The 20,688-nt window shown below is 38.3% G+C and overlaps 1 protein-coding gene across 2 annotated transcripts in view; it reads right to left on the reverse strand.

Annotated features, from left to right (window-relative positions):
• Positions 1 to 2,391: 2,391 nt before the first annotated feature.
• slc12a2 (solute carrier family 12 member 2) overlaps positions 2,392 to 20,688 on the reverse strand; it is a 100,822-nt gene continuing 82,525 nt past the window's right edge. Inside the window, exons 22-26 of one of the 2 annotated variants that reach the window (XM_057818318.1) lie at positions 18,437 to 18,548; positions 17,587 to 17,673; positions 13,906 to 14,041; positions 7,622 to 7,689; positions 2,392 to 5,158 (exon numbers count right to left, since the gene is read on the reverse strand). In XM_057818318.1, coding sequence (XP_057674301.1) covers positions 5,023 to 5,158; positions 7,622 to 7,689; positions 13,906 to 14,041; positions 17,587 to 17,673; positions 18,437 to 18,548 — 539 coding nt within the window. In that variant the 3' untranslated portion in view covers positions 2,392 to 5,022. The remainder of the gene's footprint in view (positions 5,159 to 7,621; positions 7,690 to 13,905; positions 14,042 to 17,586; positions 17,674 to 18,436; positions 18,549 to 20,688) is intronic. The other variant, XM_057818317.1, reaches the window with a different exon arrangement.

Raw genomic sequence — 20,688 nt, forward strand, 5'->3', positions numbered from 1 at the left:
GTCAAAGGACATCAGATACAAAATTGTAGACCTGCACCAGGCTGGGAAGACTGAATCTGCAATAGATAAAATGCTTGGTGTAAAGAAATAAACTATGGGAACAATTATTATAAAAATAGAAGACATTCAAGACCACTGATAATCTCCCTCGATCTGGGGCTCCATGCAAGATCTCACCCCGTGGCGTCAAAATGATAAGAACGGTGGGAAAAAATCCCAGAACTACACGGGGGGGACCTAGTGAATGACCTTCAGAGAGCTGGGACCACAGTAACAAAGGCTACTATCAGTAACACAATGCGCCACCAGGGACTCAAATCCTGCACTGCCAGACATGTCCCACTGCTGACAAAAGTACACGTCCAGGCCCGTCTGCAGTTCGCTAGAGAGCATTTGGATGATCCAGAAGAGGACTGGGAGAATGTGTGTTGAGGTAATTATCGAGGGTTGATTGATTAAATATTTGCTTGATTGAATATTTGCTTGTGCTCATATATACCATAAATAATACATATTGCCATATTTTTCTCTTATTGATATAACCAGTAAATGATTATTGCTTGCTATACTAGGTTGTAGTATAATGCTTAAGTGTTACAAAGAGTAAAGAGGGTCGGGATGACAACTGCCTTGCTTCATGGCCGCATCATTGCGTAACTAGACCTTCAGAGACATCTTCAGCACCTGGCGTCTGGACTTTCGTCTAGAACTTCGAGGACAAATTTTCATCCGAGGACATCTTCCATGGCCGCAGCGTTGCATAACTGAAGTGTCTGGGTCATTTTGACCATTGTTTACATGAGCCTTTGCTTACATACGTGTACTTACTTAGTTCCACCTACATGCTCACACATATCCAACCAAAATCACATGGGTGTCTCCAACTTGCTTCCCCCTCCCTCAGGGCGGCACCCTTTCTGTGTTAGGACAAACCCCTAAATAAAAATAGCAAGGAGGGTTTTTTCTTTAGATCAATTTTGGTGACTGGACAGCGTAATCTAGCATTCCTCTGGCTGGTCACTCTTTTGCTCTCCTTGGCCAAGAAAACTGAGTGTCTTCTCTCCTTATTTTTGGGTAATTTTACAAATGTCTACCTGAGGGTCTATTTTTAACTTGACAATGTGTTGCGGTCAGATGAAACCAAAATAGAACTTTTTGGTAGAAACACAGGTTCTCGTGTTTGGAGGAGAGAATACTCAATTGCATCCGAAGAACACCATACCCGCTGTGAAACATGGCGGTGGAAACATCATGCTTTGGGGCTGTTTTTCCGCAAAGGGACCAGGATGACAGATCTGTGTAAAGGAAAGAATGAATGGGGCCATGTATCGAGAGATTTTGAGTGAAAATCTCCTTCCATCAGCAAGGGCAAAGAAGATGAGACGTGGCTGGGTCTTTCAGCATGACAATAATCCCAAACACACAGCCAGGGCAACAGAGGAGTGGATTCATAAGAAGCATTTCAAGGTCCTGGAGTGGCCTAGCCAGTCTCCAGATCTCAACCCCATAGAAAATCTGAGGAGGGAGTTGAAAGTCCGTGTTGCCCAATGACAGCCCCAAAACATCACTGCTGCAGAGGAGATCTGCATGGAGGAATATGCCAAAATACCAGCAACGGTGTGTGAAAAGCTTGTGAAGAGTTACAGAAAACGTTTGGCCTCCGTTATTGCCAACAAAGGGTACATAACAAAGTATTGAGATGAGCTTTTGGTATTGACCAAATACTCATTTTCTACCATGATTTGTAAATAAATTCTTTAAAAATCAATGTGATTTTCTGAGTTTTCCCACATTCTGTCTCTCATGGTTGAGGTTTACCCATGTTGACAATTAGAGGCCTCGCTAATATTTTCAAGTGGGAGAACTTGCACAATTAGTGGTTGACTAAATACTTATTTGCCCCACTGTATTTCTTTCTATATTACTGCAAATAAGTATTTGTCACCTATATGCTCTCTAGCGAATCGCAGAAGGGCCTGGACGTGTACTGGCTTCAGCAGGGGGACACGTCTGGCAGTGCAGGATTTGGGTCCCTGGCAGCGTATTGTGTTACTGACAGTAGCCTTTGTTACTGTGGTCCCAGCTCTCTGTAGGTCATTCACTAGGTCCCCCTTTGTGGTTCTGGGATTTTTTGCTCACCGTTCTTATCATTTTGACGCCACGGGGTGAGATCTTGCATGGAGCCCCAGATCGAGGCAGATTATCAGTGGTCTTGTATGTCTTCCATTTTCTAATAATTGTTCCCACAGTTGATTTCTTTAGACCAAGCGTTTTACCTAATGCAGATTCAGTCTTCCCAGCCTGGTGCAGGTCTACAATTTTGTCTCTGGTGTCCTTCGGCAGCTCCTTGGTCTTGGCCATAGTGGAGTTGGAATGTGACTGACTGAGGTTGTGGACAGGTGTTTTATACCAATAATGAGTTAAAACCGGTGCCATACTTATTTGCTCCACTGTAAATTGTTGGAAAATCATACACTGTGATTTCTGGATTTCTTTCTTTAGATTGTCTGTCACAGTGGATATGCACTTACCATGAAAATTTCAAACCCGCCCATCATTTCGAAGTAGGAGAACTTCTAATGAAGTGACTCAAGTAGGGCCTTTCAAATTGACATGGACTTTATTACACGTTATACAATCTGAAATGCATAGAGGTATACAGACTTAACCCATTCTAATGTCACATTACTCAGAACTGCGAGCCTTCCAAGTTTGGGGGAGAAAAAAAGTCACTTTTGGATAAGACTAGCAGTTCATCATACATTCTGATGGCAAACAAGATAACAAAGGGGTTGAGAGGGGCCTGAGTACTTGAGTAAATCTAAAGTGTATGGTGACACTAACGGTGGATGCGTTATAGGTTGAGTCACCACAGAGGCAGCTCCTAGCAGAGCTGAGCTACATCAAGCAATATATTGGGGGGAGGACGGTGATTATATATCGTACATACATATATACTGTATATATAAATGTGGTCTATTCAATGGTGTTGAAAACAAGATGTGACCTCTCCAGTATGGCTTACAAAAACTTTCGTTATTTCTGGTATTAAGGCAAACTAGCTTGTTGGGTAGTGGCATTCGCGTTCATGGGAAGACGAGAACAAAACATGAAACAATTCCGTTCATGTGAAGCTACATGAGATACAGCAGATTTGTGTTTGAATACTATAGCTAATGAAAAAGTACAAATAAAATAACATTCTAAGACCAATCCACAAATGCTTGCCTGAAAGCCTAACGGTGACCATAACAGTAGCAGGGCGAAGAACTAAAAGTGGTATTTGGCAAAATGGATTTTGCCATGTGGCATTTTTCTTGCCATGTGGCAAAATAGATTTTGCCATGTGGCATTTTTTTGCCATGTGGTGATGGCTGTAATGGTAAATGTATATTAAAAAATCAGCCACACGTTTTCTGCCATTTAAAATGAATGGGAAAATTTGGACATGCATGGCCTGCTAAAATGCCATGTACAAAAAAACAAAAAAACAAAAAAATCCACTGACCAAAAAAAATAAAAAATAAAGCCACAAACCAAAATCCTTTTTGCCACATACCCCCCCAAAAAAATGCCACATGGCAAAAAAAAAAGCCACATGGCAAAATCCATTTTGCCACGTGGCAAAAAAAAAAAAAAAAAAAAAAAAAAAAAATGCAACGTGGAAAAATCAATTTTGCCACATGTCAAAAAAAATGCCACATGTCAAAATCCATTTTGCCATATGGCAAAATCCATTTTTCCACATACCACCCCAAAAAGGCCACATGGCAAAATCCATTTTGCCACATACCCCCAAAAAAGTCACATGCCAAAAAAAGGCCACATGGCAAAATCCACTTTGCCACATGGCAAAATCCATTTTGCCACATACCCCCCCAAAAAAGTCACATGGCAAAAAAAAAGGCCACGTGGCAAAAAAAAATGCCACATGGCAAAATCCATTTTGCCACACAACAAAAAAAGGTCACAAGGCAAAAAAACAAAAATGCCACAAGGCAAAATCCATTTTCATCCATATGGCAAAAAAATGCCACATGGCAAAAAAAAAAAAGTCACATGGCAAAATCCATCTTGCCACATGGCAAAAAATGCCACATGGCAAAAAAAAAAAAAAAAAAAAAAAAAAAAAAAAAACACATAGCAAAAACAATGCCACATGGCGAAAAAAATGCCACATGGCAAAATTAATTTTGCCGCATAGCAAAAAAATTGCCACATGGCAAACTCCATTTTGCCACATGCCAAAAAACACTTTTGGTTCTCGCTGTCTCTCCTCAACAGTGTGATTGAGGCTTTAGAAAAATGAACATTTATTAAGGAAGACTTAAAAGTTAGTCAAAAGAACAACACGACAGCCCAAAACAAAGGGGGGAAGAACTGGTAGAAAGTCTTCATGCCATTAAAGGGACACCTTTAATCCATGCAATGCACTCCACTAATAGGAATCAAATTCAAAAATCAATAAAACTACCAACTAATACAATTATATTATCATCTAACTAGAGATTAATATCTGATTAAACTGGAAGGCACATCCATAAGGCGGTGTCGTAAAGCATTCTACGTGCTTCTCTCCAAACATTGAAGGAAAGCGGCAAGTTACTTATTGAGGCTTTACAAACATTACAACGAGTCCGGTAAATGTAACAAGTGTGACCATCCCGCATCACAACAAAGTGAACATGGCGTGAAAACCTTTATAACCAGTTCTCAAAAACCGTTTGGAGAAATTGACATCTCCTTGTGTGAATCAGATTGGAGATACATGAGAAAATACAGACATTTTAGCAACAAAAAAAAAAAGTGAGCAAGTGGGTACGTTTTACAAAAAGCACCTTACACTCACACTTGATTGTATTTTTCCTCATCTTAAACCTTTCTACACTTTATTCACGTTCCTTAAAAACAGTGTGCACATAGCTTGGAGTTATGTAGCTATGTCTGGAATATATATATATCTATATATATATAAGGGGTCTGCTAACAGACAGTTGAATGTAAGTTTTTTTTGAATGCTTTTTAAGAATAGAAGGTTAGGACACTCTGGTGGTTGCCACGGACCAGAAGGATGGGTGGCAGGTCCTTTGACAACACCTCCAACCAGGCCATGTACAGAGCACTCGACACTGCACCTTTCCTGGCCAGTGGCAGGCTCCTGAAGGCAAGAAGGATACATTTATTTACGTTTTACTTGCACATTTGATAATACAATCACTGATATTGATCTACAGTGGTATGAAAAAGTATCTGAACCTTTTGGAATTTCTCACATTTCTGCATAAAATCACCATCAAATGTGATCTGATCGTTGTCAAAATCACACAGATGAAAAAACAGCGTCTGCTTTAACTAAAACCACCCAAATATTTACAGTGTATCACAAAAGTGAGTAAACTCCTCGCATTTCTGCAGATATTTAAGTATATCTTTTCATGAGACGACACTGACAAAATGACACTTTGACATAATGAAAAGTAGAATGTGTGCCGCGTAAATAATAGTTCTTATTTTATTTTGAATTTATTTTCCCCTCAAAATAACTCAGAATATAGCCATTGATATCTAAACCCCTGGTAACCAAAGTACATCCCTTAGAAACGACATCCCTAATGTCCAAATTGAGTACTGCTCGTCATTTCCCCTCCAAAATGTCATGTGACTTGTTAGTGTTACTAGGTCCAGGTGTGCATAGGGAGCAGGTGTGTTCAAATTTTTAGTGCAGCTCTCACATTCTCTCATATGATCCTGCGAACAAGGATTGTTGATATGTATAAAGCTGGGAAAGGGTACAAAACCCTCTCTAAAAGTCTGGATATTTATCTGTTGACAGTCAGAGAAGTTGTCTACAAATGGAGAGTTTTTGGCACTGTTGCTTCTCCCCCAAGGAGTGGCCGTCCACCAAAGATGATGCCAAGAGTTCAGTGCAGAATACTCAGAGAGGTAAAAAAGAACCCTAGAGTGTCTGCTAAAGACTTACAGAAATCACTGGCACAGGCCAATGTCTCTGTGCACACGTCAACTATATGTAAAACTATGGCCAAAAATGGTGTTCATGGGAGGACTCCACCGCAGAGGAAGCCACTGCTGTCTAAAAAAAACATTGTTGCTTGTTTCATGTTCGCAAAAAGGCACTTGAACACTTCACATAAGTTTTGGCAAAATAGTTTGTGGACTGATGAAACCAAAGTTGATTTGTTTGGGAGTAACACGCAACGTCATGTGTGGAGGAAAAATGGAACAGCTCTCCAACATCAACACCTCATTCCTACCGTGAAGCATGGTGAAGGGAGCATCATGATTAGGGGCTGTTTTGCTGCCTCAGGGCCTGGACAACTTGCAATCATTAATGAAAGAATGAATTCAAAAGTTTATCAGGATGTTTTGCAGGAAAACCTGAGGCCGTCTGTCAGACAGTTGAAGCTAAAAAGAGGATGGATGCTGCAACAAGGCAATGATCCAAAATACAGAAGTGAATCAACTTCAGAGTGCTTTCAGAAGAACACAATACTAGTTCTGGATTGGCCAAGTTACGGTCCAGACTTGAACCCCATTGAGATGCTGTGGCATGACCTAAAGACAGCGATTCATGCCAGCCAAGACCAAGAATCTGACTGAATTACAGCAGTTTTGTAGAGAAGAATGGGGCAAGATTACTCCTGATCGATGTGCCGGACTGATCTGCAGCTACAGGAAGCGCCTGGTTGAAGTTACTGCTGCCAAAATGGGTGGGGTGGCGGGTTGGGGGGCACAAAATATTAAATGTGATGGTTCACTTACTTTTTCCCCCTCCTTCTGTCATTGTTTGCTATCCTCAATAAAATATGAAAACCTATAAATGTTTTGTGTGGTTTTAGTTAAAGCAGACACTTTTTTTTTTATCTGTGTGATTTTGTCAAAGATCAGCTCACATTTGATGGTGATTTTATGCAGAAATGTGAGAAAATCCTACGCCACTTGTTACTCAAACATTAGCAAAGTGCAACATTTGTCTCAAAATGATTCAATCAGAAAAAAAGGTTGCTCAAAACTTTTTGCACTTAAAAAAAAGTGACACTCCAGTCAATCAATAATAATAATGTTAAGAATAATTTCAAATGAAAATAATTAAAAAAAAAATTTTTTTTTTAGGGGAGGGCAATTTTATATTTGCAAATGATTATTTTCTTTGAAAATATTTTTTGGTTAGAAAAAAAATATTTTTTGATTGAATAATAAAGACACAAATGTCCAAGCGAAAATGAGGCCCAAACACAAAACATTACTTCAATCAAAAAAGTTGTTAAAAAAAAAAAATTTGATGAAAGAAAAATAGTTTTCAAATCCTTTTTTTTTTAGTTTAATTAAAATTTATTTTTGCATTCAAACACTTTTTTTTTTTGATTGAAGTGACTTTTTTTATTGAAAATATATATATATTTTGACTGAAGCAACTTTATTTTTTTGGATTGAAGCAACTTTTTATTCATCGAATAATAAAGACACAAATCTACCTCCATATATTAGCACCTTACAATGGAAGTTTCTTTCCATGAGAAATTCAATATACAAGCACATGATTACTTGGGGGGGAAAAAAAAAAAAAAAAAAAAAAAAAAAAAAAAAAAAGGCGGGGGCTTACATTACAATGAGGTTGGCCGTGTTGGAGTGTTCCTTCAGTAGCTCGTTAAGTCTGATCTGACGATTAGTCTGAGGGAAAAAAAAAACAAAAAACGATTCAATGTTCAATTCATTAAATCAATTTTTCAAGACTGCAAGAACAGAACAGCGTACTGCATGAATGCTATTTTTAGACCGTGACGTCACCATCGTAACCAGGAAGTGGGTCAACACAGACGCGCGCTCGCATAAAACCCATGTTATCACTGCTCGTTTTCTGCCGGTAATCTTTCAAAAAAAGAACATGCCGAGTAAACAATGCTGCTATGGAACTCGTAGAAACGACTCTAGACATAACGACATATGAAGGATGTTTTCTTCATACGTTTCCCGAAGCCAAAAACTCAGGGAGAAAAAATGTGAACAATGGATCAACTTCTGCGGACGTCCAAAAGACCAATCTAACACCAGCAAGGTGAAGTCATTCATCTCCATATGCAGTAAAAATTTTGTTGGGGGCCATGGTCCTACAGACGACAATCCCCAAGTGACTAAAAGCTCTGGAACCGAAGGTGGAGAGACCGACACGGGGGACGGAAAGGTGGAGGCTAGAGGAACAGCAAAGTGAACGGGGAGGACTGTTCATACAGAGGAGATAGCAAAGATAGGGGTACATACATTTATATGTGGCGGAAAACACAGACATGGCTGAAAAAGCAATTTCTGCTCTTGCACCCCTCTTTAAAATAAACTGCTGTATTTTAAGCCAAAAGAACTGTTGTGTTTGATGAAACAATATGTCTATATGGTGCCATAGCAGTTTCATTGCACATTAAGACCCGAACTATTTTTAATTTGTTCATTTTACCCTGGAAACCCCCTTTTACAGACACTGCGCAACCGCTTTTGTTTCAACCCAGCCAATAAAGAATGATATTTATTAGAAATGTCTATCATTTTTAGCTTAGAATCATTAATTGAAGTCTAATATTTAGTTTAAAAAAATGACTTTATAAAATTATTCACTCACATATTTTAAACTTTTAAACAAATTATGTCACAATGAAAAAAATAGTGTCTGTAAATAGGTCACGGATATCTACCTCATAACTATCGCTCAATTGTATTTTTTTTGTCACTGTTGCATTTTTCCCAGTATTTTAGAGGATAAATAATCGATCCATACAAAGAAAAATTGAAGAAAAAAAAAAGTTTAAAAGGGTAAAAATTTGAAAAAGAAAATCTCGACCACTAGGCCTGTCGCGATAACAAATTTTAGTGTGCGATAATCTCATAAATTATTGTGATATGCGATATTATTGCGCCCTCCCAATTTTTTTTTTTAAACCAATTTACAATAACACAGTGAGAATACAGTATATATTAATAGATCAAGTACACCCATTTAAACGCGATAAATATTTACTCTTAAATTCAAAAATACTTTTTAAGAAATCACAACTAAAAACAATAGACCATGCCTCTTAAGTAAAAGACAACAATATTAATACCGCACAGAAACACAGAATAAATAAAATGTGTTTTTCAAGAAAAAAAATAACTTTAGGCAAATGAAAACTTTTCCCCTCATAGCGTCTGCTATGGTGTTCCATAGGGATGCAACGATACAGTTAAGTCACGATTCGATACAGGGGACACGATTTTCGATCGATTCAATACATTTAACGCTCTGGAAAAAAAACAACAACAATAGTATTTATTTATTTATTTATTATTTTTTGCTAACGAGCAAAAATTAAATTGCCATTATATAAACATGCATTTTCGTGCATAATATTTATGTGCTTACTTCTTACTGATCTGACGAAATTTTGTATAAAAGTGCTGAGAACAATCTTTACTGTTTGTAAAGTGAGGCGGGGCACACTGTTGATTGCTACAGCTCTCTTAGCAGCTAGGTTTACTACATGAGCAAGACATCCTATTTGTGGTCCGAATCCATCTGTGTCACGTACTGAATTAACAATATTTGCAGCATTATCTATAGTCACTGGAATGGATTGATTTGGCCTTCTTCCATTCAGTCATGGCGGTTTATTAATTAACCGATGTAGTATATGGACGACATGTCCCATTTTCACTCTGGGCTCACTTAGCCAATGGCATGGGACGTAGCACATCTAGTTTGATATTTCATGATATCTACTGTGTGCGCGCATTAAAATAGTTAGCAAACGCCACAGAAGTCACTTCTGCTCATTACTGCACAACACCAGCATATGACAATCGACTTTCATAAACAGGACGAGTTTGAAGCACAGCGCACTTAATTTGCCACTCAATGTTCATCATGTCCATTCAGCTGTCCGTTATCAAAGGTTGTTCGTAGCAGCCAAGTCCATAACAATGTTTTGGCGGACTTCGTTGTAAATATCCGGTGTTGTGCCGAAAAATAGCCGCCCCGCGTCAAATGTCACCCCTGACGGGAGCGCCCACACGTCAACAACACCGGCACGCCGGAGATAGTCCACAGTCAATCCGGAGCACTGGCGCGGCTGGTATACGTTGAACAATAGGATATAATGGGAACGATTGGCTCCGGCGCCATTTTTTTGCCGGACCTGGAACGAAGATGCATTTTGCGTAGTTGGTAACAAGGAAATCGAACTTTTAACAGCATATCTGCCGCACGCGTGCACATAAACGCAGCGGAAAAATGACCACCTTCATTTTTATTTATCGTGCGATAAATGGAATTATTGCATATTGCGACAGGCTTATCGACCACTCCTTGATGGGTGCGATTTCTGCATTGCGACCCTTGTTATATTACCGTGTTTCACCCATAAAATCCCACATGCAACACAGATTTTTTGGATCGAAATAAGGTAAGTACACGATAATAACTCGTAAAATCATGGTGTTTTTAATTGTGCTCTCTCATGCTCTCACCTCGAGTTAGGGTTTAGGGGTTTTTAAAAAATGTCCTCCTGTTCAAAATTTTCTTCCCCCAAGAAATAGAGATTTCAAGGTTTCCAGTGATGTATCACATATGCATAAAGCGGAACTTCAAGTCACCTGAGTGTTTTCCGCCATGTGCAGTATATCTTTCCAATGCCAAATCTGAATAAATACACTTAACACACAACCCAAAAAAAAAAAAAGTTTGCCCCGCTACTTCGCGGTTTTTCACTTATTGCGGTGGGTTCTGGTCCCCATTAACCATGAAAAATAAGCGATAACTGTAAACAATATTTGAACTTAAGCTAAACTTCAGGACTTGTGAAAGCAGCGAAAATATGCACATGGGGCATTGGATGTTTTCTTTCTGTTTACACAGCAATATTTGTTTGAGGTTATAAAGTGACTGCAGAAGCAATAACGCAAGGTAGTCCTTACATAATGGGGCAGGTGTGATGTCTGGAAGGGCATTGTGCCACAGAGGATCATGTTTTCTTCCACTGTTCTAATATAACGTGTAGTTGCACATCTACCGCAGTAGATGGCAGTGGCACTCTGATATGGAGGGAGTACAGTATTGGCTCTACTGTAGGGTTTTTTTATGCATCCAGCATGGCCACACAGCAGGGGAAAGCATGAAATTAAAATTTTAACAGTGTTGAAAAGAAAGGTGATGAGAGAGGTAATGATAGAGATAATGAGACAAAGGCTCTCTGTGACTATGGCGAGAGACGAGGAACTACCAGTGAGCCCCCCCCCCACCACCACCATATAAATGTAACAGAAGCACTATGTTACGGATAATGAGATTTTTAGATTATAATTTGACATGGTATCAGACAGGACCAGGGGTAAAAGTGGGCCAGAACGGTCAGGATCTCAGTTCCGGTATATGATTCCAGGCTGGAACGCAGTTCCGGTATAAGATTCATCCGAAAATATGACGGCAACTGTCAAAACGCTATGTAAAAAAAAAAAAAAAAAAAAAAATAATAATAATAATACAAAGCTGCCACACATGCATTTAATGTCCAAGAAGAAAACAATGTACCAACATCAGATTTACATACACGAGTGTTAACAACAAGCATAACAAAGTGATTGTGTAGCGTAATCCGTTTCCAACGATATTTATTATTTGTTTTACTCCGATATTTATCATTTATTTTATTCCACGGACGGCATGGAGGTTTCCCCAGCTGCTGCAGTTTGTCTGACGATGACAAGTCACGTCAATGTGCGAATGCATGCAGCAAAGCAAAACGCCTGGACTCATTTATCCATTCAATTGGGTGACATACTGACATGTGATCACCAGATAGTTAGCTCTGATTGGTTCAAATGTGCATGTTTTCTGAAACAGCAAAAGGCAATGCAACAGAAAACGGATCAAATCTTTAAGAGCAAGGAAAGACTTAAGGTGGCTTATTTATCATATTTAGCTTTATTTGCTCTGATGAGGAGGTTCAAAACATCTTAGCTGTTAATGTGCATTTTGGACTTATATTTGTTCATTTATGTTAGGCTACTTATTCATTTCCTTATGATTTCAAAAAGTTATGTTTGCGCGATCTTCAAAATATATTCCATTTCGCTCTGCATAATATAAGTCATTTGTACTTATTTTTCTGAATGTATGTTACTTATATCTTTATTATTAAAAACACAGCAAAAATTAAATGCTTACATTATCTTCAATTTTAATATACATCCTATGTTCTTAAGTAGTTAAAACTGCAATTTGGCATTTAGTATGTGAGGAAATGAGGGAAAATAAAAATTAGAAGATGGAGATTGGGGTTATAGCTGTTTTTGTTAACATTTGTTTTGCAAAAGTTTTGAATGAAAATCAGTTTTTTGTATGTGTTATAGAAATAAGTGACCAAACAGTTTTCTTTGCATTTCAGTAGTTTTACCCCCCCCCCCCCCCCCCAAAAAAAAAAAAAAAGAAAAATAAAATATAAAATTTCGGGCTCAGTGGTGACCTTCACGTCGGGGAGTTCCGGCAAGAAATTCTAACCACTTTCACCCCTGGACAGGACTATAAACCGATCGTATTGTGGATGTATCTACGCCAAAAGACAAGCAGCTTGTTAGGCTATAAAATCCTTAAATAAACTGCACTGGACTATAGAGCTGAAGCTATCGATTATTTTAGTCGTTGATTAATCTATCAACTAGTTAGTTGGAGTAATTGGATTAGGAACATTTCATGTGTTGCAGAATCAATTTTAGGAAATGTAAAACAAAGGATTGCAAAGAATGCACTTTCAAAAGAGCATTAAATGCGAATACAAAATAAAAATCCTGAGTGTTTCTTCAAACTATGCAGAAATAAATTAAAATACATGAGTTTAGTCTCAAACCGTATAAAAAAAAAAATAAAGAAGGATATAAGTAACTAACTATAGCAAAAGTCCGCTAGCTTAAATGCTAAAAAGCGCTAACGATTTTTTTAAACAATACTCTTCAAATCGTTCAAACACATATTCCCACGAAAACAGCCAAATATACGTATAAACTTAATTACGAATGTATATTAAAAAAAAAAACATCAAAAACAAAAAATATACAACCTTACGTTGGTCTTAACGGGGAGCGGCTGGATCCAGCCATGTGAAACACGTAATATTGAATCGTTCACATACATATTCCCATGAAAACAGCCAAATATATGTATAAACTAAATTACGAATGTATTAAAAAAAAAAAAAAACATTAGCAAAAACAAAAATATACAACCTTACTTTGGTCTTAACAGGGAGCGGCTGGATCCAGCCATGTGAAACACGTAATATTGACTATTTATACACCCAAAACAATAAAACTAAATGCAAACAATTTCAAAACAAACCATTAAAATGCCACTCCCGACTAAACAAATACTCGAAACAGCAAAAATAGATTCGAAGCTTTTTTCTAATCGAATTACTCGAGATAATCGTTAATCGTTGCCGCACTACTGGACTATAAAACGCAGGTTTTGAAGCAGGGTAAAAGTAGCGGCATATAGTCAGAAAATTACGGTAATGGCATGTGGTATAATCATATGGGGTCAAGAATTTACCACTCCTTTCCAATGAGGTCAAAAACAACCATTTTACCCACCAAATCGGATTCAAATGAGTAAGCACGTCGTTTCTAACACCAAAACGGACACTCAGAATGGTGTACAGTACAACCCAAATATTAAAAATATGCCAAAAATTTAGGACATTTTTTGAACATGATGATAAAAGACACGCCACAGTCAAACTTAAGTTGTAATTTGACAGTTTTCGGTTTTCTATAGAGACCAATTTAACTGTCTGCCTGTGTAAATCGCACGTTAATCTGGTCGTAAAGGTCAAATCAAATGGGAAAAACTGACAATGAGTTTCAGACCTTGGCACGATAAAGCTCCAGCTCATTGTCTGTGATCCTCCATGGCTCGCTGTTTTTCAAACGTTCAGCTGCTTCTGGCTCCATGTCATCTTCCTTCAACCGATAAGGCTCAATCAACTCTTCAAAGGCGGCAAAGCTGAACACAAGACAACAGTTCCATGCTTTAGACTATAATGCATTTACATTAGGGCTGAACAATATTGGAAAAAACTGACATTGCGAATTTTTTTTTCGGGGGTTGCGATACATTGCGGTATGTTAAACTAGAAGAATTTTCACCAGACTCGAATAGCTTTGTTTGGGAAGACTTTGGTTGACACACTCTGACCAAGGTATATATATTAGAGATGTCCCGATCTGATCACATGATCGGAAATCGGGCCGATCGTGTCCTTTTTCAGAGGATCCGGTTTTTAATTAAAAAAAAAAAAAAGTTTTTCTTAGGGCTGTCAAAATTATCGCGTTAACGGGCGGTAATTAATTTTTAAAATTAATCACGCTAAAATATTTGACGCATTTAATGCACATGCCCCACTCAAACAGATTAAATTGACAGCACAGTGTCATGTCCACTTGTTGTGTTTTTTGGCGTTTTGTCGCCCTCTGCTGGCGCTTGGGTGCGACTGATTTTATGGGTTTCGGCACCATGAGCATTGTGTAATTATTGACATCAACAATGGCGAGCTACAAGTTTATTTTTTGATTGAAAATTTTACAAATTTTATTAAAATGAAAACATTAAGAGGGGTTTTAATATAAAATTTCTATAACTTGTACTAACATTTATCTTTTAAGAACTACAAGTCTTTCTATCCATGGATCGCTTTAACAGAATGTTAATAATGTTAATGCCATCTTGTTGATTTATTGTTAAAATAAAAAAATACAGTACTTATGTACAATATGTTGTATGTATATATCCGTCTTGTGTCTTATCTTTCCATTCCAACAATAATTTACAGAAAAATATGGCATATTTTACAGAGCGTTTGAATTGCGATTAATTACGATTAATTAATTTTTAAGCTGTGATTAACTTGATTAAAAATTTTACTTGTTTGACAGCCCTAGTTTTTCTGCTCCATACTCTTACGGCCTCTCACGCTCCCTTCTGTAAAGCAGTGCAACCAAACTTTTTCTTGGTCACCAGTGCAGCTGGCGTTTGGTACTTAAAGTTAACGATGATTGACAGGTTTGTAGCTTTGATCTGGCCAGAGACGCCCCGGTAGCTCTACGATCAAGGGCACAAATGCGTTGTTGTTATTAACTGTTAAGCTTGGTACACAGTCTGAAGTGAGCTGTGACAACTCATTCATTTTGTACATGCAAGGCTATTAATGGCAGCGTGCGCGTCAAAACAAAAACAAACAAACAAAAAAATTTTCCTCGGTATCAGGACTCTGAATCGGCAGATTCTCAAAATCAGGTGACTTGGAATAAGACTCTGGTGCAGTAATATGCATTGGAACATCAGCATTATTCATAAAATACTGTTTAATCCAAGCTAAGGGGTTTATCTGTAAATGATAAAGCCATGTTTCTGCACGATTGCTGTTTTTCATGAAGAAAAAACAAAGAAAAACTAAGTTAAAAAAATAAAAATAAAAAATAACACGTCCTGCGATGGGACTATTGTGCATGCGCACATTGCAATGGCGATGTTCAAATGATATATTGTGCTGGCTTAATTTACATACATATAAATTTACATAAAACAAAAAACTACGGTGACGGACAAATCCGCTACCGACCCTTCCAGTCCAGATGTATTCAACGTATAGCGGCATCAATGGCAGCCAATGAGGTAATGGTGGCAAAACATTCCCGTTATTTTGTTGATATCCCAAATGCAAAATGACCATGTTTGCCATGAGACGTCGAAACGATTTTGTCTTCATCTCTACCAAACGAGTTGGAACTCTGAGGCTGCGGTTTCACTGTTCCATCATTACAATGCTGTCGCTGCCAGCCCTCCCAGTCCAAATGGAATGGTATGTCAATTACCATTAACGGCAGCCAAGGAGTTAAAAAGTGTAGAACTTTGAATCTTAACGAGAAAAGGTCCAAAAACCAAAATAAATTGCGATGTAGTTCGATATCAATCTAAAAATGTAAGGAAAAACTGTGCCGTCTGATATACAATAAAGTCAACCGTTTTAAAATCAAGTTATTATGTAGCAACTATTTTGTTGACAAATCTAATAAAGTAACTAGAAACTGCGATTTCTGGCGAAATTACTATGGGGCTTTGCTGTGGGGAGATACAGATCTTAATCCCGGCCAGGTTGATTTAGGGACATTTTAGGAAAACAGTTTTTTTTTTTGCCATTAGAAATGAATGGAAAACTTGGACGTCCATGACAGTCAATGTCAACGACTTCCATATGCGTCGTTGTAATCAGGGACATTTGGGGGACACGTCCTATTGATATTTGGTCATTTCCTGTTGATTTGGGGACATTCGTTTTTTTGCCTTTGAAAATGAATGGGAAATTTGGACATCTATGGCAGTCATTGGCATCGACTTACACATGCATCAATTGAATCCAAGTACACTGACATCAATCGAATGGACATACATGGCCGTCAAAGGCATTAACCAAAGTAAATGTCTTTGGAAATGAATGTGAAATTTGGATGTCCATGGCTGTCAATGGCATCGAAATTTGGTCAAAATTTGTAGGACTAGGTACATTTTGAAAAATTGTTTTTTTCTTTGAAAAACTGGTGAACAACCAGTGGTCAGGGTGAATGGAAAATTTTCGGGGTCATTCGAAAAAGTCCGTGTCCACGAAAATTCCGGTCGTTTCGATATCTGAACGGTGCCGATCGGTCAAACGGTTTGGGCTGTGCAGCGGACCAAAGAAATCCATTCCAAAAAAAAAAAAATTTACTATCTGGACCTTTGCTATATAACTAGAAATTGCAATTTCTGGAGAAATTGCGATGAGGCCTTGTTGTGGTAGATACAGATCTATCAGGTCACCACCTGTTGATTTGGGGACATTTCGAGACACGTCCAGTTGATATCATGTCACAAAATGTCAATGGGCTGTAATGGTAAATGGTCAAAAATCACAAGAACCTGTTTTCCTGCCATTGAAAACGAATAGGAAATTTGGACGTACATGGCATTGAAGGCATCCCATTAGAAAGGAATGGGACAATTTTTGGCAAATTTTGGCGGAACCGTACATTTTTGCCAAATTCTCTATACAACATTTATGCCCCTTGCCGTCCTGGAATGTTTTATGTGTAACTTATGTGATTTGGTCAAAAATTGTAAGACGAGAAGCATTTTGAAAAATTGAAGTTTTCAAAAAACCTACGTTATTGGGGCAACTGAAAAAAATTTTTTTGGGGGGGGGTTGTCGTTCGAAAAACTCTCAGCGTTGCGTGAAAATTCCGGTCATTTTTGATATAAATAAACAAACAAACAAATAAATAAAAAGGAATCTTACTATATGGGCCTTTGCCTTGCAAAGCCCCTTCTAATAAAATAGATTCAGAGGTAAAAAGTTGTTTTGTACAACAAAATTCAGTCAGATCTCATTATTCCATAGTCACATGATAAAAAAAAAAAAGTGGTCATCTACATAATTGTACAGGTGAACAAGAAGGATAATGGTAGTCGAAAGATGGCTAAATAACAAAAAATACCAAAAATCTTTTGGGACTTACTGCTCTTTTTTGGGCTTGGTGTTGACATCCCCCAGCACAGTGATGTCTGAGAAGTCTATCCTGAACTTGCTCAAAAGAGTTGCCATCCTGCGCACAAAGAAAATAAAACAATGCCGGAGAATTGATCTTTCACAAACGGCCATCGACCAATCATAACTCCTAAATGCCACATTGTCTTATTGATTGATTTGGTGGTTTTGAGATTGCCAACTGCAATAAAACTTTACGCAGGAAGACGAAAAGGATCAACATTCGGTAGATGTCCAAAATGGTGAAGCGATACGCCTACGGAATATTTAAATCAGACATGAGGTACCCAAAGATGAATGCGGTTCTTTCCCTTCCCAAAGCAGAAAAACAACAGATTCCCAATGGATTAAACAATCCAGACGTATGGCGTCACTTCGCTAAATGTCTCCTTAATAAACAAAGAAACATACATTTTCTCTTGAGGTAAGATTAAGCTAACGCCTGAAGCTAACTAGCAAGCTGTCTGCGAAAGGTCAATTGAGGAAAATCCCATCTAATTAATGAAGAATGGATGATTAACTAAGTATTGTCAATATCACATTAAAAACTTGAGATGCTGATCTTTTGTCAAAGGCTAAATAAATAGGCCGTTGTGGCACCTCATCTTAAAAATGTTTAAATGAGGAGCGGCGGAATACGATGCTAAGCAACCACTTCCAAATATAGCCAAACTACAAAACCAATTGCAGTGTGATAATAAGAGAAAGGCAGAGAGGCATGGGTGGGTGGGTGCCTTTGTGTGAGAACATTACGTGTGGAGTGTGACAGTAGAGGGAAGAGAAATCTTTATATGACAAAGTTAATTCATAGCAGTACTCACGCTCGGCGGTCATGATCAATCCTGTTTATCTTGCCACCAATAAACACACGAATCTTGCAATCTTTCCAGCGTTTCTTGTTGGTCAATAAATAGGGAATCAGTAGAGTCAAACCTGCATGACAAATTGAAACAAAAACCATAAAACATCAGTGTATTGACATTTTCATGTAGTATAGTAATTGTAATTTCACTGATGAAGACAAAATATTGAAAAAGTTGCAGCACACTTTCTTTCTGCATTAAGGGAATCGTAATGATTAACGGCTGGATACTTATAGATAGATGCAGTCATAACTCATTTCTCTGGACACAAAGTGCCTGAATTTCCTCCGTGAAGTTGGCCCCCCATCAGACGCAAACTTATATAAAAATTATGTCAATCGTTTGTGCTATGATTGTGCTTGTTTGTGCTGCAAAAAGTTTCGTTTGTGCCACCATCGTTTTGCCGTTATTAAACATTGTCTTTTAGGTCATCCAGAGTTCACTCAGTCCCCCATCTGCGGCGGAATTGAACCCCAGTGGTGTCATTTGATTCTGCCTCGTTAGTGCTGGATTGTGCTGTAAAAAGTTTTGTTTGAACTGCTACGGTTTTTGAGATATTCATAATAATGTATTGTGATGACATCACGCGCAGCCCCCCATCTCCGGCGGAATGGAACGGCGATGATGTCATTTGATTATGCTTCGTTAGTGCTGGTTTGTGCTGTAAAAATTTTTGTTCGATGTGCTACGTTTTTAGAGATATTAATAATAATGTATAGTGATGACGTCACGCGCATCTAGTTCAACATACATGTGATATTTATGAAACGCATCAGATGCTACCTGCTACCACCGCATCATGCGGGCTAGTTTTTAGCAACGACGGCGTAGTTTGTAGTGGCTGTCGGCTGCAGAAAGGTTTTCTATATTTTTTTTTTATTGCTTCTTCCTCTACGCACGTGACATCAGCGCATTGTCCTGCATTAAAAGTTGTCCGGGCAAAACGTGATGCTTAGAGCTGGCAAAATTAAACGACTCCTCAAGGTGAATAAAATTACTCGGATCAGTTTTTAAACTCGAGTTACTCGAGTTGCTTGACTATTAGTTTCAGCTCTAATCGTTATACTTGTATTTCTTTATTTATTTTGCATATTAGTGTTAAATTCTGAGGTGATTTCTTCCATAAAATGTTATTAAAAATGTAATTTAGATAACATAAAAAAATCGTTTTGTGTATCGAATTGTGAGTCGAGAATCGTGATACGAATCCTATTGTGAATGTTTGTATTGTTAAAGCCCTAATGTTCATGTGCACTACCATACTAAGGCTACGTTCATACTACAGGTCTTAATGCACGAATCCGATTTTTTGTCATATCCGTTTTTTTGGCGTGCCCGTTCAGACTGCCTTTGTCTATTGAGACCGTTCAAGTATTACGCATGCGCACTAATTCGCAGTCCGACAAGCGCTGAGCAAGACGACCCGCATGCGCAGAAGCATCAAAACAAATGACACACGTCATCCGTCATTCCAGGGATATCATATTTTGCTTTTCAAAAGGAGGACACAAATAACAGACATAAATAATCCCCGTTTAGGCTTATATTCAAAGTTTATATGGATCGATAGCATGCACGCACCGTCCGTGCATGTTACACACACATACGGGCCGTTTGCCCCGACTCTCGGCCGTGTAGGCAATGTTGAAATATTGCTTATATGGAGCAGACAGAAAACCGATCATTCTCAGGCTTATCCTCAACCCATTTTTATTTTTTATGACTGTTGTCAAGCCCGGCCCTTCCCCAAAAGACGTGTTCACTGCAAGCTAGGCGCTAATAACGCACAGCTGCATCGCTACGGTAGTCTCTCTCTCGCTATTTGATGACGTAATTGCTGCATGAAATCCGATTTGGGAGAGTGGACAGTACAGACCGCCGCGACAGTCTGGAAAAATGTGGCCCAGATCGGATTTGAACCACATACGAAAGTGACCCAAATCGGATTTGAAATGGACCAGTTCTATGCGACTTGTCACATTCAGACCGTCAAGTTAATGCCTCACTCGAGTCGGAAAAACACGAAAAAATCGGATTCGTGCATTAAGACCTGTAGTATGAACGTAGCCTAAGTCATGTGACGTAAAGTCGTCGCCTAGGCTTCCCTCGCACACACCAGTTGTTATTGTGTGGTTATGTAACTGTTTAGTTTTACATATAAAGAAAAAAAAAAGGGATAATCAATGAATCAGGCCCAACTCTGTCAATAT

This window comes from Corythoichthys intestinalis, chromosome 17 (genome assembly GCF_030265065.1).
Source record: "Corythoichthys intestinalis isolate RoL2023-P3 chromosome 17, ASM3026506v1, whole genome shotgun sequence".
Lineage (NCBI taxonomy): Eukaryota > Metazoa > Chordata > Actinopteri > Syngnathiformes > Syngnathidae > Corythoichthys > Corythoichthys intestinalis.